Source organism: Colletotrichum orchidophilum (assembly GCF_001831195.1).
Source record: "Colletotrichum orchidophilum strain IMI 309357 chromosome Unknown Scaffold_72.1, whole genome shotgun sequence".
In the NCBI taxonomy this organism is placed as follows: Eukaryota; Fungi; Ascomycota; class Sordariomycetes; order Glomerellales; family Glomerellaceae; genus Colletotrichum; species Colletotrichum orchidophilum.
Genome location: NW_019173028.1, coordinates 88321 through 110852, shown reverse-complemented (window position 1 = coordinate 110852; position 22532 = coordinate 88321). Strand labels below are relative to the sequence as shown.

The 22532-nt window shown below is 52.2% G+C and overlaps 10 protein-coding genes across 10 annotated transcripts; 4 read left to right on the top strand and 6 right to left on the bottom strand.

The window, feature by feature from the left end:
• Positions 1 to 245: 245 nt before the first annotated feature.
• Positions 246 to 2009, top strand: CORC01_08460 (tannase and feruloyl esterase; the record flags this gene model as incomplete). The annotated part of the gene is made up of 2 exons (XM_022620090.1): positions 246 to 690; positions 760 to 2009. The coding sequence occupies 2 exons, from the start codon at positions 246 to 248 to the stop codon at positions 2007 to 2009; spliced, it is 1695 nt and encodes a 564-aa protein (XP_022473402.1).
• A 1030-nt stretch (positions 2010 to 3039) lies between these two features.
• On the top strand, positions 3040 to 3859 carry CORC01_08459 (uncharacterized protein; the record flags this gene model as incomplete). Its single annotated transcript, XM_022620089.1, has 2 exons — positions 3040 to 3231; positions 3395 to 3859. The coding sequence occupies 2 exons, from the start codon at positions 3040 to 3042 to the stop codon at positions 3857 to 3859; spliced, it is 657 nt and encodes a 218-aa protein (XP_022473401.1).
• Positions 3860 to 7403: 3544 nt separating this feature from the next.
• On the bottom strand, positions 7404 to 7658 carry CORC01_08458 (uncharacterized protein; the record flags this gene model as incomplete). The annotated part of the gene is made up of 1 exon (XM_022620088.1): positions 7404 to 7658. The coding sequence occupies one exon, from the start codon at positions 7656 to 7658 to the stop codon at positions 7404 to 7406; it is 255 nt and encodes an 84-aa protein (XP_022473400.1).
• A 1400-nt stretch (positions 7659 to 9058) lies between these two features.
• Positions 9059 to 9913, bottom strand: CORC01_08457 (alpha-ketoglutarate-dependent 2; the record flags this gene model as incomplete). The annotated part of the gene is made up of 3 exons (XM_022620087.1): positions 9059 to 9307; positions 9500 to 9727; positions 9788 to 9913. The coding sequence occupies 3 exons, from the start codon at positions 9911 to 9913 to the stop codon at positions 9059 to 9061; spliced, it is 603 nt and encodes a 200-aa protein (XP_022473399.1).
• Positions 9914 to 10750: 837 nt separating this feature from the next.
• Positions 10751 to 11604, bottom strand: CORC01_08456 (ctr copper transporter; the record flags this gene model as incomplete). Its single annotated transcript, XM_022620086.1, has 3 exons — positions 10751 to 10829; positions 10887 to 11039; positions 11597 to 11604. The coding sequence occupies 3 exons, from the start codon at positions 11602 to 11604 to the stop codon at positions 10751 to 10753; spliced, it is 240 nt and encodes a 79-aa protein (XP_022473398.1).
• A 322-nt stretch (positions 11605 to 11926) lies between these two features.
• On the top strand, positions 11927 to 12391 carry CORC01_08455 (Bys1 family protein; the record flags this gene model as incomplete). Its single annotated transcript, XM_022620085.1, has 1 exon — positions 11927 to 12391. The coding sequence occupies one exon, from the start codon at positions 11927 to 11929 to the stop codon at positions 12389 to 12391; it is 465 nt and encodes a 154-aa protein (XP_022473397.1).
• A 452-nt stretch (positions 12392 to 12843) lies between these two features.
• Positions 12844 to 13818, bottom strand: CORC01_08454 (uncharacterized protein; the record flags this gene model as incomplete). Its single annotated transcript, XM_022620084.1, has 5 exons — positions 12844 to 12935; positions 13010 to 13061; positions 13120 to 13410; positions 13472 to 13610; positions 13658 to 13818. 5 exons carry the CDS (start codon positions 13816 to 13818, stop codon positions 12844 to 12846), a joined length of 735 nt encoding a protein of 244 aa, XP_022473396.1.
• A 1988-nt stretch (positions 13819 to 15806) lies between these two features.
• CORC01_08453 (uncharacterized protein) lies at positions 15807 to 16592 on the bottom strand (the record flags this gene model as incomplete). The annotated part of the gene is made up of 4 exons (XM_022620083.1): positions 15807 to 15966; positions 16047 to 16156; positions 16237 to 16399; positions 16474 to 16592. The coding sequence occupies 4 exons, from the start codon at positions 16590 to 16592 to the stop codon at positions 15807 to 15809; spliced, it is 552 nt and encodes a 183-aa protein (XP_022473395.1).
• Positions 16593 to 17434: 842 nt separating this feature from the next.
• CORC01_08452 (uncharacterized protein) lies at positions 17435 to 18033 on the top strand (the record flags this gene model as incomplete). The annotated part of the gene is made up of 2 exons (XM_022620082.1): positions 17435 to 17823; positions 17895 to 18033. The coding sequence occupies 2 exons, from the start codon at positions 17435 to 17437 to the stop codon at positions 18031 to 18033; spliced, it is 528 nt and encodes a 175-aa protein (XP_022473394.1).
• Positions 18034 to 18546: 513 nt separating this feature from the next.
• CORC01_08451 (calcium-translocating P-type ATPase) lies at positions 18547 to 22090 on the bottom strand (the record flags this gene model as incomplete). The annotated part of the gene is made up of 2 exons (XM_022620081.1): positions 18547 to 19413; positions 19472 to 22090. The coding sequence occupies 2 exons, from the start codon at positions 22088 to 22090 to the stop codon at positions 18547 to 18549; spliced, it is 3486 nt and encodes a 1161-aa protein (XP_022473393.1).
• Between the last annotated feature and the right edge of the window lie 442 nt (positions 22091 to 22532).

Here is a 22532-nt window from a genome sequence, read left to right as displayed (position 1 = left end):
CATGCGACGGGACTTTGGTTCTCTCCGAAATTCGGCCTGAGCTGTTAGGGAACTGTGACGCATCAATTCGACGTGTTCGTTGTGTGTCATCGCCGAGGTCTGAGCACCGATCCAGTGGGAACGCCTCAGACCCCAACCACCGCCACATCCGACCTAGATAACCATTTCACAATCACTTTTTAGTCGACGCGGTTGAAGGTGGCACCGATTGTGTAGTCGGAAAGCTCCTTCATTGTAAATCAATCATGAGGAGTTTGTCAACATTCCTTGCGCTGCTGCGCCTAGCAGAGTGGGCGACACCGGCCCGAAGCGACGCAACGCCAACAACCCACACAGACACGAAGAACGAGCAGCAGCAGCAGCCGTGCTCCCCCGACGCCTTTAAATTCCCCACAGAGCTTCTTGAGGGCGCAGACCTCGTGGGCGTAACGGCGGCCGAGGTCAGAGATCTGACATTCAGCCCCCAGACGCCAGAGGGTCGCGCAGTCATCCCGTCGGCGGGTGTCAGCTTCTGCAATGTGACGGTTAAGTACGTTCACACGGGCTTCAACGACGAGACGCAGGTGCAGATATGGCTGCCGCCCGCTGGGGCTTGGAACAGACGGTTCGTGGGCGTCGGAGGAGGAGGGTACTCGGCCGGGCAGTTCGGGAGCGAAAAGGTCGTTGCGACGCTGGCGCAGGGGTATGCGAGTACGTCGTTTCCCGAAAATGTTTTGTCCTATGAGGAAATGATGGCTCAGTGAGCTGACGACGGAATAGCAAGCTCTACGGATGCCGGGCATGACGACACGACGTGGGAAGAAGCGCCTTGGGCGCTCAAGAAGGATGGCACGGTCAACGAGCGGTTATTCGTGAACTACGCCTACGTCTCGGTGCACGACATGACCATCATTGCAAAATCGATTGTGACGCAGTATTACTCTCAGACGCCAACGTTCTCGTACTGGAGCGGGTGTTCGACGGGGGGCCGGCAGGGCATCATCGAAGCGCAGCGGTACCCCTCCGACTACGACGGCATCCTCTCGGGCGCGCCGGCGGTGAACCAGCCGAGCCTCATCATCAGCACGTACTGGCCGCAGTTCGTGATGAATCAGAGGGGCGTGTACCCGCACATCTGCGAGCTGATTCTCATGACGCAGTTCGCGGTCGACGCGTGCGACGAGCTGGACGGCGTCAAGGACAACATCATCGCCGACCCGGATAAGTGCCCGTTTGACCCCGCAAGCGTGGTTGGAAAGGAGCTCGATTGCGGGAACAAGAAGATGGTCATGTCGGCGGACGCGGCTGAGATCGCGCGGGAGATCTGGCGAGGCCCGCACGGCGCAGACGGGAGACCGCTCTGGCTGCCAAAGGGTTATCCGGTGGGCGCTCCCTTCACGGGCCGTTTCGGGCTCGGCAACACCAACTGCAGCGTACCGGACGCACCGTGCGTCGGCCGGCCCTTCCAGATGTCCGTAGAATGGATCCGTAACTTCGTGCACAAAGACCCGGCTTATAACGTGAGCGGGATGACATTTGCCGATCTAGAGGCGGCGTACGAGACAAGCAGGCGGGAGTTTGACGCGATCATCGGGGCCAACGATCCGGACCTATCCGAGTTCAAGAGGCTGGGGCGCAAGATGATTAGCTGGCATGGTCTGGCCGACGAGTGTGTCACGATGCGAACGTCGCGGGACTACTACGACCGGGTGTTGGCGGTGGACGGGGCGGCGGATGTGTACTATCGCCATTTTGAGGCGCCGGGCGTGTATCACTGCTACGGGCTGAACGGCACGTTTTACCCGCTGAAAGGATTGGAGACGCTGCGAGCTTGGGTCGAGGAGGGAGAGACACCCGAGGTGCTGGATGGATTCAAGCTGAGTGGGGGGAACGATAGCGAGGCGCCGACGAGGCCGTTGTGCGCATATCCTTCGGCAGTGAAGTTCAATGGTGGCGATGCGGACAAGAGGGAGTCGTGGAGCTGCGAGAAGCGTCCGGAAGACTGGAAGTGGGATCGGGACGAGCTTTAACGTGGGTCATCCGTCAGGGGAAGATGGGCGTGAAAATGTCCTTTCTGGGGTTGCAGTAACTTGGATGGCGTTCTTCGTATGTAGACAAAAGAGAATGCACATGTTGTCGTGTAATGGATGAGTTGACGGATTGACGAACCATCTTACATCATTCGCCGGAGCTGCGAGGTCGCCTCCGGTGAGTTGTTCCGGAGTGAGGTCCGCCAATAGGGGGAACCTGGAAATCTTCCGCGTCGCCGGAGAGAAAGGCCCGGCTCAGTTTGCGCTTGCCTCGTTCTGGATGGCTTAGGTAAGGTCCCCCCGCTCAGAAACCCCAGCGCCCGCAAGAAAGCGTGACGGGGCTTGGAGAAGGCGTCCATTGGTCCCTCCCGTCTCCCCTAAGGCGAACCGAGGTGTAATTACCCGTCGGTGGCCCAAACTTCCAGCCAAAAAGTCGAAAAAGCGAATTTTCAGGGTCCAATCCCCCCCGCCAGCGGACCCCGTGGTCCCTTCGCCCCCCTCCCTCCGGGCCTCTGCTGACTTTGGCATCTTTGCTTTCCCCTTGTCGCCTTCGTCCTTACCAAATTCCCATGGCAAAAGCCGCAACACATTCGCCACCTCCCACAACGGCTCGGCCGACGCCAACTTTCCCTCTTAAAACCATCCGTCTTCGATCGCCTCGATCCCGATTTCTCGCTCCATGCCCGAAGATCGAGCTCCAACACCACCATCCTGGGCCACCACCACCATTTGCTCTGCACAACCCGCCTGTGCCTCTCTGCCTCTGCTGCAATCCTATCAGCCCACCGTCGTGGTCGCCCACGCTGCTGCTGCCGCTACTGGTGCCGCGCCGTACCGTCCAGGTCCATGACCTTTGCGTCGTCTGCGGATCTGCTCCGATCGCCCTGGGCCTAGACCCCCGGATCTGTTTGTTCGGCCTCCTCTTTCGGCCTTGCTTTCGTTTTGTCGTCCGGAATTACATCCCTCCCGTGCACGCTCACTCGTGCGTTCCCTCCGTCTTTGGCCGGCCTTTGGGCCACCGCTCCGTTTGATGCCTTCCGGCCCCTCCAACGCATCCGCTTCCACCCCGAGATCCGGGTCGTCACCCACTGGCACGCATGGTCCGACTGCGGCAAACATCACTGAGTCGCATATCTTTGCCGGTAATGATGGCCAAGACGATGCCGGCTCTCCTACTAGGGTCTCTTGGAATCATCTCCGCCAGGGCGAGAGTCACCAGCGCGTGAGTTTTCATCCCCCCTTCTCCTTCAGCTTCGCTCCTTATCGGGGCCCTTATCGGCCCCACCTATCCCATCCATTGGAGAAGAGGCATGACCTGGTGCACCAAATCCCGTTCATCATAAGGTACATGGCGATTCCTCCGTCTGACCTTTCTATTTCTATAGATCCGCCATGGCGCCCAGCAATTGCTTCGCCTGACCGGCAAATTTCCCACCCATAGTACCGCAGGCGAGGATGACGGCGATGAAACCGCCAACGACCACGTTCTCCCCACCGAGGACAACCTGCGCGCCATGTCACGGCTATCGCACAGCATCGCGCGCGATATACACGAGATCAGGACCCTCCGGAAGGAAGACCCCAACGCAAACAAGCGAAAGTCGGGCGAGAGCTGCGAGCAACAGCTCGCTTCCAGAAGCCATGCCGGGGACCGCGGTAGCCCCCCGGGACGCAGGAACCGCCGCAAGACGATCGATTTCTCGTGCCACAAGTGCCACCGCGTCGACACCCCGGAATGGCGACCCGGCCCGGACGGCCCCAGCACGCTCTGTAACGTGTGTGGGCTAATTTACGCCAAACGAGAGCGCAAGAAGCAGGAATCGACGATGCCCACCTTTGGATCTCGCTAATTTTTCTTGATAAATTGTTTCATTTTCCCTTTTCTTAACCCGTTCGAAATATTTCAGGTCCATGGATATAAGGGGCGGAAAGAGCAATCTTGCGATCGATTCGAAGAATGGAATTACGGGACGGCAGCAAGCCGTTGGACGCTGCTTTTAGGTATTGATATCCAACGCGATCCCAAGGGTTTTGGACTTTTTTCCTTCTTTCATTTTTCCCTACATTTTGGGGAGACACTATTTCGGCTGGAGCATGGCGCAAGCGACAGATGGATTATGAATATACCCAACCAAGAATCAAATCAAATTTACCTCCTGCCTACCTTTCAGCTCCTACAACGGCAACATTTTGCTTGAAAGAGGTGGTCAACCCGTGGCTGAGAAAACGACCACCTTACACACAAGTTGCACTGATGTTCTTGTTCTCGATGAGGCGAACAACAGGCTTTCTCAACAACTTCTCGCCCGCAGACAGCTAGGCTGAAGCAAGGCCCAATTCGTGTCTGACCACCGAAATCGAGTGTCTGTCTGACTCTGGTCATCCGCATTCGACAGACGGGAGCTGCGAGATGCTATATTAGCCTAACAAAGAGAAAATGCCCATCGTGCCCGACGCTAGCTCCCCGCGTCCACCCTTACCCGCCTCTCACGTCTTCCTGTCTGCCATGGCCGGCGCATGCTGCAGGTAAGCCAGGTTAAGCTATGCGAGCAGCTGTACGGCGGCGGCGGGCGACAACCGCAGCTCAGCAGGTTATGTCTCCGATGGGTCGCGCCGAGGATGCGGGGAAGCAAATACACCACGGCAGATCACTCACGAGGTCACTTACCCAAACAGACGCAACGCTTCACGTCAGCCCACCGGCCGCCTACCCCAGCTCCCAAGACCACCGAAAACCTGAGTGGTTGGAACGGTTCCGTGGCTGAGTATGCATGCAGTCGCCAGGCAACGTTTGAGAGAGAGAGAGAAAAAAAGCTCGTATTAAAACACGGTCAAATATCTCTCACGAGCCTCCTGACTATCGACCCAAAGTTCCCCAAGAAAGGCGGCGGCCTATCCCCACAATACCCTCGGCGTCATGAATTGATCTATTTCGCCAAGTGGCGGTTTGCAGTAGACAGCTGACGCAGTCAATCGCAGGCTCAAAGATTCAATTGTGATACTACGAGTCTAAAACGAAAGGATGGAAGTGTTTGCTACCAAAGTCAGTATGAAAAACCATGTGCTTACCACTAATAAAGCCGTTTAGCAAGATACTAAACAATTAAACAAAATAAGGTAGTAGTGTACAAAGAGCTTGCTGACATCGCGAAGCTGTGCCTACTGCGGTAAATGCCTAGGTACCGAGCTGCCGCAAATTGTTTCTTCAACCAAGAATGAGACAGATGTCTTCAGCACTGAGTTCTCGTGCGACGAGTCATCTCCAGGTACTCATTTACCGGCAAGGATAATTGTTTTTCCAACAAAGAATTCAGTAAACCAATCTGGCCAATTTACTCGGGCACAAGCGCTGACTTCTGATCTATCTGAGGCTCCTGCTCGTGATCCGCGCTCATCCCTGTGGGACATTTCCATTTTCGTTATCTCATGTCGGTGCCATCATGCTGTTGGAGGTGATCCAGACGCATGGATCGGCTCATGTGTACGCGTCGCAGTATCGGAGGTTCCTCATGAATTTTGATACCCCGAACACAAAACCCACACCAGATCCCAAAATCCCCTGGATACCACCAAGCTGTGTTAAACCCTCCCATATGACCCCCCCCCCCCCACCCAAGAGTTGGTGGCAGGCGGTAGACATATACGACGTATTGCCAATAGTTTCCACTTTCTTCCCAAGTAAAGGGCATGTTACAAAGTAATTGTTCCAGAGGGTTCGAGCCGCCTGGGCTGTTGAGATGGTCGAGCTGCCTAAGCCGCCAGAGTCGCCAGAGTTGCTTGAGCTGCTTGAGCCGCCTGAGCTTTCTGGTGACGACCTGTCCTAGTAAATCCAGCGAGTGGGTCAAAGTATGCTCTGGGCCATGTGTGCTTCTTCGCACCGCCTCCAAGCCTTTCGATCGCTTGGGAACGCGCTAGTGCAGCGGCCGCAGGTACAAGCATAGCGGGCACCATTGATATCGTGAGTTAATTCGTGGGCAATCAGATCCTCCCGGCTGTCGCATCGTTCGCCGCAATTCCCATTGTGGAAGATTGGCTGTCCGTCACTGTTTCCGTTCGTGTAGATAGCTGCGTCCATGTCCAGAAGTCCGTCTGTGTCCGAGAGAACGCTTCCGGGTCGCCAACCTGGAAGGTGGGGGGAGGGGGGCTGTTTGAGACTGAGAAGGCGTATTTAGTTTCAGAGACTTGCCCGTCTGTTGAGGAGTGACCGTTTGTGGAAGACATGATGCTTTTGGAACACCATTATTAGCATGTGCTGAACCCGCAACTATCTTAGTGGGCAAATGAGAACGACAGCTACCTTAAGATTGATTTAGAACTTAGCTTGCGGTTTGAAAAAAGTCGGATGTTAAGTTTGCAGGTTAACTATGAAGTTTGTAGAATGCTTTGACTGATAGATGCCATTGTCATTTGGAGTCCGGATAGTCTCACTCTTCATAGACTTAAATTTATGTAGATAAGAATGAGATGAATTCCTACGTGGGTCGAGATATTGACTCATGATATTCTTGATTGTCACATTCTAGTGATTCGTGAATGGTTTAGGCTGTGGTGAGGCTTTATTTTCCTCGAGTTATACGAATCAAAGTGATCTCCATGTTTGAGATAAAAACTTCGGTATAACCTGGTGAGAATGAATGCGAAGTAAATCTTGTTCTCTTCTTGGTACTTACCGCTACCAGAAAAGCTGCGCATCGTGAGATGCATCCTCAACTTGGTTTGAGGATCGTTTACGAGGCTTACCAAAGGTCAAGCTACACGACTCTTTGAATTTTCCGTGAGGAGTGACCCATGATTGGCTGGGTTATCCTGTAATGGTGCAGCTATCTAGGTACCCACGACTCAGCTTGCCTACATTAACCTTTTCCGCGGATTTGGTGGCGTTTACAGTGCTCCGGCGGTAAACGCGCCTTCGTTACTTTAGCCAGGTGACCCCGAAGACTGCCTTTGAGATCGTGTTGGGGAAGACCATTCGAAATGATGGATTATTCACCAACCCAAGGCTTCGCGGTTGGTATTGGCACGCTCAGATATACTTCACAGAAAGATAATGACGATGTCATTGTTAAAAGGCTCTCTTCTGTATAAAAGATATTTAACTAGCAGCTAGATTCTCGTATGTCCCTTTTGCTGCTCTGATTCAGTAGCCAATCGTAAGGCACAATCGCTGAATTCTGCAATATCAATCTCCTGCACCTCATCAGGGCACTCCTGCAATTGGCTTTACCCACACAAGTTTCCGATACCATCCCAACATCATATGCTTTTGGAGGTGATCCAAACGCAGCGACTGCTGTATCAAGTTGACAACGTTGGGGTTTTGTATTTCAGGATCAACGTCTTTGAACGCCTTGGGACAGAAGCCACACCAAAATCCATCGAACATAACCATGGAATTTAAGAGAAGGATGTGCACTTGATCGTCCGATAGGTTTTCGTGGTGAATTGACAAATGAACCTCGAATTCGTGAACTTCTTTAGTCCTAAAGCCTCGGTGACACGGTCTCCCAGTAGGTGTTGTTTCCGAACACACCCAGTGAAAGTCCGACTTGGCACGTGCCAATTTGTGGCTTGCTTCACAGTCTCTCCATTCTCTTGCCTTCGAGTAAGTCGCTTCGCACCAGGTACACTTAAAACCGCCGGGCCGATCATGCGTCGCTTCGTGACGAATCAGAACGCTGGGGTGTTGGAATTCAAGGCCGCAGTGACCATAGCAGCACCTGAAATGCGTCTTTTCATGCTCAAACCAAGCTGACTCATCGACGAATATTTGGGTGCAATGAGTGCACCGAAATGTGTTCTCAGGCCCCTCTGCAGACATGATGCCTTAGACGCAAAACTGTCAGTAAATGCGAAGTTTACCAACTTCTTGTGCAGAGGGAATAAGAAAGTCACTATTCACCTCGAAACAGATAAACGGTTTAAATTGCAATTTAGGAAAGCTGGTAAGCCAAGTTTCTAGGCAAACTTAATCAGGAGGTGTAGGTTGACTCGTTCTGTTGATGTTGTTGATACAGTGATAGAGATCATTTCCCCTTCCAAAGTGGACAAGGTCACCACTCAAATACTTCCAATTTGACGGTACCGTTGAATTTAATCTTCTTTTTAGACCCAGATCGGTCGACTGTCTTCAATTTTCTTTCCCTGTTTTCCCTGCTTTCCCTGTAGATTATCTGACATATTGGAAGTTGGGTGGCCGAGATGAAGCTGTTCAGAGGACTGGTATTCAGACTTTCTTTGACTTCTGTGTTGAACTACCCTATGCGGCTTGGAAGACTTCAAGGTGTGCTGGTAGAAAAACCATCTTTGTCACTTTAAACAGATGGTCCAGATTACCGCCAGCCCGCCCGTCCGCCTCTCAAATTGGCGAGCTTTCATCCTGATTGCTCCCAATCTGCCATTGATTCTTTGGCCAGTTTTCATGAGATGCCGGGTTGTGACGAACAGCCATTCTATGTCAAGACACGAAGATTCAATAATACCAAAAATCTAAAGTGAAGGGATGGATGTGTTTGCGTCGAAACGTGGTATGGGGAATCATTTGCCTACCATTAACGAAGCGGTTTGGTAAAATAGTGAACAACTGATAGAATCAAGGTACCTACCTAGTAGACAAAGAGCCTGCTGATATCGCGAAGTTTGCCTAGTGCTTGAGTTCAAGTTTTCCCACTGCGGCAAGTGCCTAGAAAGCTTGCGGGCAGACAGGTCATTGGGAATAGTCAACATGTCAGGGGCTCACTGACAAACCCGGCACGGGATCCATTCCGCCAACTGGCAAGGATGGCTGTTTCTTCAACAAAGAAACCTACAAAAGACTTCATTCATCGTGCACGACATCTCCAGCAAATACATCCCGAATACTCGGCACCCCACAGAAACAAACTCTCACCCCTCGCCCCCCATCTGTCACGGCACCCCTGCCTCACCCCCGTCCTCTCATTCAACCCCCACGCCTGGCTACTTCCATCATGAACAGTAGCCCTTCTCATATCCCTCCTAAACCGATACGCAAACTCCCAGCCCATGGCACGATGCATTGTACACGTGTTATCCTAAACAACCAAATCCCCAACATCCTCCCACTCCACCGTGACGCGGTACTTTTCCAACGTGGCGTGCTCAAAGAGTTTCTTGAACAGAGCCTTTGATGCTTCGGGGGTGAGGTTCTCGATGTGGTGGATGTGTGCTGGGAGATAGAGGTTCATCCGCCCGGAGGGTTCGTGTTTTTGGACGAGTTTGTGTCGTCCCATGGGATAATCTGCGGGCTCGATGTTTGCAAAGTGCTCCGGGGCGGCAAGTTTCTTGGAATGTAAGATGGAATGACACGCAACGTAGTCTTTCTCAGCCAACTCCGCCTTCACCCCCTCCCCAAGACCATCCCATGCAGCTCTGGTATCGCAAAACTCCGTACTTCCCCCCGTACCCCTCGGCGGCAATTAATGAGCCAGAAGAAGAGAGTGCCCCGCTCTTCGCGGATTAAAGCTCGAATCAACGTGAAAGAGAGCGTTCTCTAATCCAGCCTGGGCACGCGGGGATTTGGGGTCGATGACCGATCCATCTGCTTCGATGTTGCCTACGTCAAAGAGCTCGTCGTATTGGAGGCGGTTGGCGCGGCCTGCTTTGTTGTAGGGTTTGACGTCGTCTAGGTCGCCGAGGTGACGGGCTAGAGCGATGTGGGTTTCGTCTGTTAGGCCAGATTTGCGGATGACGAGGAAGCCGTACTGGTTAGAGTTTGTCAGGACAAAGACTTGACAAGTTCGGCAGGGGCCTCAGAACCTCACCTTTTTGACAAGGTCTTCTATTAGACGAGCGCTCTGGTCGAGTGAGGTAGGTTGAAGTGGAAAGTTATGTGCTCCGATCCCGAAGCTGGGGCTGAGCTCCTTGGTTTGCAGTTCGGTGATGACCATTGTGATATTTATGGTGGCGGCGATGCTCAAGTTCGCCTGCGACGTTAATGTTAAAGCTGTAATTACAGCTTGGAAGACAAGGTGACTGAAGGGCGGACCCAAGCGTATTTAAGAAGAGGTCATACTAAGATAACGAATACTTACTTTCTTTGGGAGATTTTGACAAAAAGGCGTGTCCAACGAAGCCCGATTATGGCTGAAGCCGTCCCTTTCCGAGGAAATGGACGGGTTATTTAATCCGGCGTGGTATTCTTCGTGATGGTAAGACGCAGGCCAAGTTGCCCCTCCATTGGCCTAAACAAACGGTAATAAGACGGGCTGCAACCTAGACCAAGATTGCTTGAATTTTTTGCATCTGCCTTGCGGAGAGAGGCAGTTTATGTGTATAATGCGGCCCGTTGCAACTAGGTAGCGGTTTGGGTAGATTCGTTGACGATCCCAAAGCCAGTATTCAGTATCCGGCACCAAAGTCCCATAGTAGGCATGGCAGACGAAGTTGAACAATACTTGAGATCTTCTGCCGTCACCGCCAGGGTAATTAGCGGGCAGTGGAACCGGCCTCATGTTGTCAGCATCAAGTAGTTGGGAAGGGGGGACACGACAAGTTGAGCGTGGTGGAGAGTATTTCTCTATTTCTAGCGCTGGATTATGATTCAAACAATATGGCAGTATCAACGCTGCGTGGGTATAGTATTATAATTCCTCCTCAATGACGTCGTGCGTCGTCTCCCTTGTCCGTGAGCCTCAAGTCGGGGCATTAAGTATGTTTAGTAGCTTTCAACCGCAGCAGACGGTAGCCTCACTGGCAGCAGAGGTGGGTCCGTCGTAAATGGTCTCTCATTGGAAACGGAAGGCGCCAATATAGGAACCGATGAAGATGCAGATGATGAGGTAACCGTTGTAGTACATGACAAGACTAGATAAAGCTATTAGTGCAATTCTCTTGGGCGAGAGAAAGTTTCATGGGACGTACAGCATTACAAAGTAAGCGACGGCGAATTGGCACATGCGGATGAGGGCGCGAACGGCCTGCTGCAGGACGTTCGGGCGGAAAGGTGGGACGACGTTGGCGGCGATAGCGGCGGAGCCGGAGGGGCCCTTGCTATGGTCGTCGGCGCTAGCGGAGCTTGGGGAGACGGCGCCGGCGTTAGCGTACTACTGCTTGTAGGCTTTAATAAGGTATCTATTATATTTTTTAATAGTACAGCGAGGGGCCTTAAGAACTATAAGTAGGACGATAATCCCGATATATATGCCGGCAAATATACTGTTGGAAGTGATCTTCCTTAATGTAGTGTTAGTGGTTTAGTATTATCGACATAAGTAGGGAGTTCGTACACTAGCTATGATTCGAACGACAAAGCTATCTGTCACGTTCTAGTTCTATAACATTTATAAAACGCTTAGTAGGCGCTATAAACAACAGACTAAAATTAGCTATGACTAGAACCTTGTAGCCGGTGCTGCTTCCTATGCTGGGCATAGCCGCCTTGGTGCTGGTGGTAGCAGCTATGCTTATAATACTAGTGGCAGTTTGTGTTCGTACTCGACATCGTGGCATCGTCACATCGGTTCGTATGTTGGACTTCCAGTCTATTCAGATATGGTGGGATGATATTTAGTCAGAGGTGATCCTGATAGAGACTCTGAGAGAGGTAAAGTCGGTGTCTCTTTAGGAAATACCGTGACATTTCCTGACCGACGCTTGTATTTGGAGACTTGGTTTCGTGCCATCGCCCGACCGCTAAGACCTTTTGTTTTTTGGTAACAGCAAATAATGGCTTACACTGGATTGTGCGAAAAAGCGGTCATCAGCTGGCTGTATAACTCATGAGGTAGGCTCGCATTACGAGTCTTCCTACTAGCATCAGCATCAGGCCCAGCCTCAAACTCATTGTATTAAGCATTATCACAAACTACACAAGTCACAAAAACCTCAAAGCCAAACCTCCAACAAATCACACCCACCAACTTTCCCAAATTACATACAAAAGAAGCCCAACAGCGTTCAAAATGCATCTCACGTCCGTCATCCCCCTGCTCGCCGCCGCAGCAACTCCCATCATGGCCCTCGGCAAAGCCACCGTCGTAAACAACTGCGCAACCGAAGTCTCCGTCTGGTCCGTCGGCGGCGACGTCCGCGCCGCGGGGCCCCTAGCCGCCAAGGGCGGCTCCTACAGCGAGACCTTTGCCCGGGACCCCGTCACGGGCGGCCGGGCCTTGAAGGTCACCCTCGCGCGCGATGGCCTGTACACGGGCGCGCCGCAGCTTGTCTACGCGTATAACCTGGACGGCGCCGATGTGTGGTACGATCTGAGCACCCTCTTCGGGGACGGGTTCAAGGGGAGCAAGATTGTTGTTGCGAGTAGGCTGGCGAGCTGTCCGGCTATTGTTTGGGAGGGCGGGGTGAGTCCCGGGGGCAGTAAGGTCAAGGTTTGTACGGCGGAGCAGGACGTTGTTTTGACGCTTTGCGCTTGAGGAAGGTTTGATGAAACCGATAGTTGGGATGTGGGGATTTGTCACTGGAGGAATGAAAACGGAGTCTTTGAGCTTCAATGAATTGGAAATACTACATTTTGATATGCCAATTCTGAAAGATAACAGAACAAGTTGGAATTCCAAACCCTGTCTTTTAATCTGCAGATTCAACACTCCCGTCGCAAAGTTATATGAGCCTCCTTGGGGATGGTCAGCTACTTCGCAACTGAGTGCCGCGTAAATATTGTAGAGACTATTGCGCCAAAGGAATTCCACTAGATTTGAAAAGCGAAACCTCCAATTTCAAAGCCGTGCGTAGCAGAGTGTTCCACTTCCCGCTCTTCCCGCCCTCTGGCTTATCAATGCCAGAAGACCAGACCACGTTGTTTGCGTTGAGAAAGGCTAAACGAGAAATGTTTTTGTTTCAGCGATGGTCCATAGAAACCACAGCGCTATGGAAGGAATGTCGTGAGCGCACCTGAAAGTTTGTCTGAGGACGATGTATCCATATTAGGTTTGACCCAAGTGTTGTAGAAGATGGTGTCTGGGAATGAAGTCAGCCAAGAGCGTGAGGACAACAAGAATTGAAGATGGAGAATAGAAAATGGGATCTCATACCGTTCAGAGTCTTTGGGTCATCGTAAACGGCTTTGGCCAATTTGGGCCATCCCTTTTCTAATGAGCCATGTCTTTCCAGAATTCATTTAGGTTTCAGCCCCAAGACTTACGTAGACGCAAGGAATCATTATGACGTGAAGATCAAACCAATCGTCGATGGACGTATGTCTCTGGAGAACGTTGGAGTATGCCAACTCGGCCACCGATCTCTCTGCTTGAGTAATTTCTTCAGGCGTCAACCGCAAGTCGTTGATAAGAGTGTTTCGCCAATCGTTGACCCAATCAACACTGCCTGCGAGGCCTTTGGCTTCTCTCTGAAGGGAGTCCCAATCGTCGCCCGGTATGGTGTTCAATCGAAGAGCTTTGAAGCCTATATAGTCGATGAGATAGAAATAGTCTTGCTGAGTTCCACTCTAGATTAGCGTGGGTGGCAACGGCAAATCAAGGATCATTATTTATTACCAGCCCATATGCTTGATAGTGTGGGAGGACTTCTGCGTCTGGGTGCTGAGCAGCATACCAAACAAAGTCGTTGGTCATGAAAGCCTTCACGAGATCCTGGTTCGTCGGGTCGTTCCAGAGTGCATCAGCAAATCCGGTGCTGCGACACGTTAGCTTTTGATGGAATCTCTACTCCATTCGACTTACCCCTCGGATCGGTCATCAAAAGTGCTCAGAATTTCTCTCGGGCTCACACCGCGATCGACATGGACAGCATCAAGGTTGATATTTGCCACTGCCAAAGCAGCCCGAGTTGATAGATGATGATTCGGCAGGTTGAACGGGGCAGAAGTCAGAGACAGGGCCATTGTGAAGTCTGGAGTCTTTTTCTGACATTGGATATCGAAGTTGAGAGCTGAAAGTACGCACCCTGGACGTTCTTCCGAGCGTACTTAAATGCATTTTCTGTTGACCTGTCGAAGAACTTTTGCAATTTGTATTGGTATTGTGGCGGGCTGAGACCATCAGTGTCGAAATACGCAAAGAACTTCAATCGTGTCGTGAAGTGAAACCGGGCGCAATTCCAGAAGCCACACCTGGAGCACTGCCGGTATCCCACCACGCGTGGGAGGCTTTCTCGATGATGAATGAGGAAAGGTGAAAAGTCTCTAGCACGTCACTTACATCTTTTGCAAGGAAAACTGACTGGTTCTAATGCGTTGGGTTGATATGAAATGGACATGGCTGACAGCGACTGTCATCTAGCCTGATTGCTGTCTTAGTGCCACACAGCGATCAAGATTTCTCACTGTCGAATGAAGTCGATGCTGAACTTCAGCTTTAGCTTTGTCTGAATATTTGTGTTACCTCGAGCCGTGTTCATTCCGTTCTCAGATGATGTTTACGTGCACGCCTGCGCTCAACCAATGACACTCGTCGGTGTGAAGGCAGCTAAGCCCCTCAAGCTCAGCATCTTTTCGCGTCGGATCATGTCTGACATTTTTGGGCAACCGGCAAATGCTCTTGACTGAGACAGCCTAGGCTTTCAGTCCAACATGGTGGCTTAAATTAAGGCCTGGCGAGACTTCAGAGGCTACTAAGACACTCTAGACTTTAAATTTAAGTTTAAATGACTAAACGCATCGTTTGCTTTCGGCCGGTCTTGAGTCAACACTACCGGGCTACGTGGGGTAACACAACGGCCATCAGCTGTTATCGCCTTCTGCAGTCAGGAAGATATTGGAATTCGCTCCCGTCATTGGATGACATGACATTAGCGCCCTGTAAGACAGCATGACATTGGCCCAAAACAGTGTTTACGTTCCCACGAAGCGAAAGATATGATCCTTAAAGTGAGGACCTTCAGGCTTTGTGTTCTTCATCTGCTAATTTCTGAGCTTCATCCCTAGGGCAAACGCGAGTTTTTACAGGTCGCTATTGCCGCATTCAGCCGTATTGTATGATTACGAACATCTTGGGTGTGATGAATCCAGTCACCCTCTGAATCATGATCTGCACGGTGTCGGCTAGAATTATACACCCACTCAACTTCTCTGAGGAGATTGTTATAGATCTAGAGGAGGATTTTTGCTTGATTTCACTGTAGTTCAAACATTTGTAGAGTCTTTGAAGGAAACAATGGTAACAGCTCGGCTGTGATGTTGTCTTACATCATGTGCGTCAGGAATGTGAGTTCTCAATACATGTAGGTTTGACTCTTCTACTGATTGCGACTTGTTTGACTCCCTGCCACGAATGGACGCTCATGACAATGTCAAGTGAGTCGGAATTCCCTTCAGCGGCGGGAATAACGCAAGCAGGCTACCGCATACAATGGCAGAGCTCACTTTGATCGCGAAACACGCGCTGCTATGGAAGAAACCACCTGAATGTGTTTGTAGTAGAAAGGCACAACCTGTCAGCAGGTCATAGACGTGAGTCCCTTGTGCTACCGTGTCCAGTGGCTCTCCTTCTCACACAGCCGCGCAGAGATGGAAGTTGTCTCTCTCCATGCCGGATATCTGTTTTTCCAATTGTCCCACCGCTTTCATTTTCATTTTCTAATCCCTTTTCGGCCTATTCGACTATTACTGCAAGAGTGGCCTAGCCCCCGATTTCTTCCTCCAACACATAGTTGCTCGTAGGTTTAAAACTATTTGGTGAAGCCCATGGACTCGCAAGACTTTGGATGCCTCGGCGTAATCATGGCGGCGATAGAGTGAAGCTGGAAGCTGAAACTGTGATTGGTGAGCGCCAGCAGACAACCAAGTAGTTCATGGTGATCAAGACCATGAGGCTTTCCGATGTATGAATGGCATCACGCTATGCCATGAACATGAGACGGTGCATTCGACAATCACGCCTTCAAGCTGTCGCAAGGGATATCGGACGGCACACCCGTCGGGTTGACAAAGTAGTCGTGGTACCAGTACACCTGATGCTCAGGCTTCGTCGACAAATTCGGCGCCGCATCAACAGACTGGGTGGTCTTGAGGACCGTGTACTGCGTCTTGTAACTGACATACAGCGGGTCAGAAAGCCTTTCCTTGTACCCTCAAGCGTGGGCGCCTTTGTGGACGATTTGATCGAGACTTACTAAATCTGCGAGCAGTTACCCGCCTTGAAGTTGTTCTCGATGCGGCCGTGTGCCTCGTAGACAGTCGCCGTGGCATTGTTCTCGGCGATAAAAGTCGTGTTGGGGAAGTGCTGCACATGTTATGAGCCACAACATGCGAACCCCTTGTGTATGCACGTTAGGGGAGGGGTAAAGGGGATCGATCACGTACAGTAAGCGACATGCTCCCATCAGTGGGCAAAAACCGCTGCTTGCACTTGGTAATGGCATCGGCGCCGACGCAATGGATGCTCAGTGTCGTCTGCATGCCGTCTGCCGTGAAGAAGTCGGTGTACGCCGTCGTGGCGGTGGGGTCTTCTGCAGGAGTTACGAGACTTCACTTTACAACGTCAACGTCTTGTGTATCGATTGAGAATTTGTATTGCCTGGTGGCATGTGTGCGACTCACGCATTGAGAAAATCTTTGAACTCGGCCTGCACGCCAGGCTGCGGGTCGTAGTCGGTGAAGTCAATCGCCGCGACGAAACGGGTGGCGAGCAGGGTGAGGAGCGCAACGGGAAGCCGCATCTTGACAATGTGTGCGGGCAGAGGTTGAAAGAGTGACTTGATGAGCGAATGTTGGAGTAATTCATTGATTCTTGAAGTTAATCGAGTGCGAATGAGACTGTCGTGGGATGTGGCAGGTGAGATTAGTAGAAACATGAAGTGTAGTCAAATGTGACAAAGTGTGGTGGGTAGGTCGTCAACGCGGGGCAATGTTTAGTATCAGTGTTTCGCACAGGATATATTCATGCGACGGAACTTTTGTGAAAACCTATAAGTGTAATAGGACAAGCGCCCAGGATACAATGTATGGAGAAAGCGAGAGGCTCTATGAGTCTCAACATGTCAACACCGCTCGGCCGCGGCGATTCGCCCCTTTGTTCGGCCCAAGTTGACCGTCCGCCCCAGACCTAAATAAACGACATCTGGAGATTAAGTGGGAACGAGAGCAAGCATCGGCATCTTCCCGCCACCAAAAGCACTGCGGAAACAGCGGAATCACCCCTGATGTACGGGGAAGGCTGGGCCCGTGACTGGGGTGTACCCTGCCCAACATGGGACGAAGGTTTCCCAGGGCCTTGCCGTTCCCGCATGCCGTCGCGCCGCCGAGCCCTTCTCCCGCTTCTCATCTTCTCGGACCATTCGGCTGGACCGGTGCCGCCGACGGAGGGTCACCGAGATACCCATGTAAGACGTGGTCCTGGACTGACTTCGATATGGACAAACAAACATGGGGTCTTTAAAGAGCTCGGGGATGCCTTGGGCGTCACGAGCTTCGATGAACCACACCAGAGGCCACAACCCCAGACCTCTGTCGACAAACCAGTCTTTATCGCCAAAGAACATAACTCTCCACTCACCAGGCCATGAAGTCCACTCCAGCCCTCCTCGCCCTCTCCGCGAGCCTGGCCAACGCAGTTGATATGGCGTCCTATGAGGCCTCCCCGGGCGTCGACGCCGCCTTTGCCAACTTTGTCTCAGAGTACTACCTCGTCTCGGAAGACAAGGCCGCCACCACCTCCTTTACCAACTTTTGGCCCTCTGACGGGAAGCTCATCCTCGCGGGGCGGACGTTTTCGGGGTACACCGCCATGCTGGCCGTCAAGCAGTCTCTCCTGCCGCCCAACGGCAACAAGTCGTGGTGGCACTTGATCCGCGGCGCCACGGTCAGCGGGGAGACGGATGCCGACAAGACTTTTGTGGCGGATATTGTGATTCAGACGACGTATGTTGGGGGGAATTGCTCCCAGGCGTAGTAAGTGTTTCTAGACTCTTTGACTGGTTGGGATTGGCGCTTTTTGAGAAATTTATTGACACTTTCCGTAGTGGTAATGCGAGCTTCACTGTTCTCAAAGATGCCCAGGGAGTACCGAGGCTGGAGCCGCATTCGGAGAGCTTGAGCGTGTATAACCTTACAGTGTCGACGACGGAGTCTCCTACAGACATTCCGTGTAGCAGTTCGTAAAGGTGTAGGCGGCAATGTGACCAAAGTGTAGCTTGAAAGCAAATCAGCTCACAATGACGTGTCCAAACTCCTGGATTTTATCGATTTCAAAATGAAAATAAAAATAAAAACTCTTTCTTGTTCATCGTGCTGTGAGTGAACATGTTCTATCGTATCATATCGTAACTAATGGATGAATGTATCGCTCTCTAATGCCGTAATGACAGGTTTTGCCCCTCCGTCCCAGTGTGCCGAACCATTCCACACGTGAATTTTTGGTGCCCCGCGCCCGAATAACGCCCCCAGAAATGACAAGAATGGTCTTTGGTGTTATGTTGTGATACCCGCCGCCCATGTTATATGTACGTACGCAGTAGAATCCGGTCGTAGAATCGTGCCAAGGAAACAGAACAAAAAGCAGAAACGCACTAAATGGTATCGTAGCTAGTAATATGGAACAGTGGAATAGAAATATATGCAAAAAAAATGAGTCTGTGAAAAGATGCAAACATGATCATGCTCGACCTTGCATGATCACTGGGCTTTCTCAACATCTCTAGTGTTGGTGGTCTCTTCAGGCTGCGTGGAGATGACAATCTCCGGTGCAGCAACCTTGGCATCGTCGGAACCCGAAGAAACGCCCGCATCCTCGGATACGGCGTCGACCTCGGGAGTCTTCTTGCGGCGTAAGGCGGCACCGATGGTGGTGAAGAACCTGCCGAGGGCGCGGTAGACGATGACGACGGGTCTGCCGACGGTCTTTGCAATCTTTTCGAACCAAGCGTCGGGGAACAGACGGATGAGGACGGCCATGGGGAGGGAGAGGGAAGCGAGGACAATGGACACGGCCCAGTGCTCGCCGCTGATGCCGCCGGATGTGATGCGGAATGCCTTGCCGCCGACAAAGATGATGGCGACCTGGGCGCCGACCATGATGCAGTTGATGACGATGAAGAAGTAGTTGCGGTGCACGCCCTCAAAGATGTTGAACTTGTTATCAAGGCGGCGGTTGTTGAACTCGTTGAAGATCTGCATCCACACAAACGTGTTGAAGAGCATGGAATCGAGCTCGAGCTGATGGTCTTCGTTGTTGGCATCGTAGCCAAAGATGGCGTTGCCGGCAAAGTGCAGGATGAGGGTCGCGGTCAGCTGGAAGATGGCTTGGCCGATGATCATTTTCCACATGTTGATGGTGATGAGGGGTGCCTTTTTGCCCTGCGGCAGGCGGTCGAGGATCTTCTCGGTCGGGGGGTCCGTGGCGAGCGCGAGGGCGGCGAAGGTGTCCATAATGAGGTTGACCCACAAGAGCTGGACGGCGGTGAGGACGGATTCCATGTTGGGATCGGAGACGGCGGTGATGAAGGCGAGGAGAACAGCGGTGATGTTGACTGTGATTTGAAACTAGATTACTTCATGTTAGCGTCGACTGGTGGAAGGGGGGCTGCTTGGTTTGACGTACCTGAAGGAATTTCTGCACGGCGTCGTTCACTGCTCTTCCCCATTTCAAGGCCGTGACAATCGAGGTGAAGTTGTCGTCCATCAAGACAATGGAAGATGCCTCCTTGGCGACCTCAGTACCAGAGATACCCATTGAGAAGCCAACATCAGCAGCCTTCAGCGCAGGCGCATCGTTGGTACCGTCGCCAGTAACAGCAACGGTCTCACCGAGAGCCTTGAGGCGGGTGACCAAGACGCGCTTATCTTCCGGTGAAGAGCGGGCAAGGACTTGCAGACGGGGTAGCGTCTCGTTCATCTGCTCGACGGAAAGCTTTCTGAAGACGGGGCCTTCCATGATGAGGCCGCCCTCCGTGAAGATGCCACATTCGGTCGCAATGGCCTGAGCAGTAACGGCATTGTCACCAGTAACCATACGAACAACGACACCAGCGTGCTGGGCCTTGCGAACAGCTTCGGGGACACCGGGGCGGACCGGGTCCTGGATACCAACAACGCCGGCAAAGACAAGGTCATGGAGGACATCGCCGAGGTCGACATGCCCCTCAATGGTTGCGTTGACGCCATGAGGAGGCCATTGAGGGAAGTCTTGGTAGATGAGGGCAATGGTGCGAAGGGACTGCTTGGCGTAGACGTCAATCGTCGCCTCGAGGTTGAGGCGATCAGACTGCTGTAGAGTCGAGATGGAGAGATCGTTGACGTTGACTTGTTGGCTGCAGTATCCGAGCAGAATCTCAGAGGCACCCTTGACCACAAGGCGGTATCCTTCGTGACCGGGTAGCTTGATGACGGCACCCATGCACTTTTTGCTGGAGTCGAAAGGCATCATCTGAGCCACTTCCTCATTGGCGCGAGTCTCGGCCAGTCCCTGCATGCCGAGGTGATCCTTGGCGAACTGAAGAAGGGCAGTCTCTGTCTTGGAACCAATGAAGGTAGCTTGACCTTCCTCCTCCCCCTCAAAGGCGGTTGAGTTGATAGCGATGGACTGAATGATGAGCTTTTTGGTAGCTGCAGGAAGTGATTGAGCAAACTCGACGGCGCTGATGGTCTTCTCTCCCTCAACTGACTTGGAAAAGCTAGCAGAGCCGAAAGTGCCGGCAACAACAGTCATCTTGTTCGTCGTCAAGGTACCAGTCTTGTCGGAGCAGATTGTCGTGGCGTTACCCATCGTCTCGCATGCCCTCAGGATACGGACCAGGTTGTTTTCCTTGAGAAGACGGGTGGTTGCAAATGCCAAAGCCAAAGTGACAGCCAACGGGAGTCCTTCAGGGACAGCAACAACGATGATCGTGATGGCGACAATCAAAATATCCATGAAGGTGGACGCCTTCTCAGCACCGGTGCTATTGTTAGAGCCGAGGCCGGCAAGGAAGCGGATGAGGAGGACGACGAATAGCAGACCAGCAGCGCTGCTTCCAAGCTTGGCAATAGCCATGGCGAGGCCCTCGAGTTTCTTTTGCAAAGGTGTCGCCTCCATCTCGGTGCGAACCGACATCATGATCTTCCCGAAGCTGGAGTTGGTGCCGACGGACGTGCAGACAAAGGTGCCAACGCCCTCCAGAACCTTGGCGCCAGAGATGATGAAAGGGTCAAGATCCTTGGATGCGTTTCCGGCCTGCAGGGCGTTGAAGACGGCATCGCCGCCAGTCTTCTTGAGGGCGTCGGATTCGCCCGTCGCCGAGGACTCGTCACACTTCAAATCATGACCGCTGATGAAGATACCGTCCACGGGAACGAGATCACCAGGTTCGAGGTGAATGACATCGCCGACCAGAATTTCTGCGATATTCAACATGAAAGACTTGCCGGATCGAATAACCTTGACCTCTCGGTCCTCCTTTTTAGCGTTGAGCTTGACAAAGGCCCGTTCCTTTTGCCAGTCATTCAAAGATCCAACCAGCGTAACGATAAGAATAGCTACGATAATCGCTACGCCTTCGACCCAATCAACCGGTTGACCATCTTTGGGGTCGTGTTCGGCGCCGAAAGTCTCATAAAGTCCAAGGGCCAGCGAAATGGCGGCGGCAACGGTAAGCAAAATGATAACTTTGTCGTTGTAGGCACCCCACATGAGCTTCCACAAGGGTGTCGCCTTCTTGGCAGGTAGGACGTTTTTGCCATAAACTCGGGTTCGGTCCGTGAAACTATTGGCATCGGCGTGGTGTGTTGTGGCTGATGGCTGTGCACCGGATGTGGCGAAGGAGGGCTCCTGGTGACCGGTGGCCTCTTGGAAGCTAACTAGACCCCGGACCCCCACCTCATCTTGGGATAGACCGGCCTTGACGTCTGTCTGTAAACCCTTTTCGATACCGCGCAGGCCGCCGAGTGCGAAGAAAGCTGCCAAAGATTTTGGGTTGAGAAGTTTGTTGAGGTGCCCAGGGCTAAAAGCAAATGGGTTGTTATCGACAACGAAGTCGCCTTCCGTCCCGGGATCGGGGTGAAGAGCACTATCCGGGTCTTCCGTCAAGGCAGTCGAATGCATACTTGTTGCAGCGCTGATTGCTGGTGTGAGAAACGGGTTTGAATGTGTCGATATCGGCGACGGGGTTATAGCGTCGTCGTTTTCATTCCCGCGGTGATTGCGGGTGTCGACGCGCAACTGGGGTGGTGCGAGAGACGCCATTAGCACCGATGCAGACAGAGCAGTCTTGAGTTGATGCTAGGACTTCTCATGAACGAGTGAAAATAGATGTTGAGGAAAGATTTTTTTGGGAAGACAGAGGTGATGCTTGTGACAATATCGAAGCCAGCAGAAAGTTGGTGTAACCTCTGGCGACCTGACAGTATTAAGAAGGGTAACACACGAGCGTATACAAGGCTGCGGGCTGTGTAGGAGGCAACTTGCGTACGGAACGGATTTCGCGTTCCTTCCAGGTAGAGCAGTGGCAGAGTCTAGGGCGTACCCGAGAATTCCAAAACGCTCAAATGTGAAGAGCGCCGTGATCCTTGGCGTCGCAGCTGCGCCTTTAGCCCCGTCGAAGAAACTTTCCGTTTCTTATGTGTACAACGACGCTGTCAAGTCAGCCTGCGTGCCTGCTTGTGAGGTGACAGTAGACGAGGCAGTG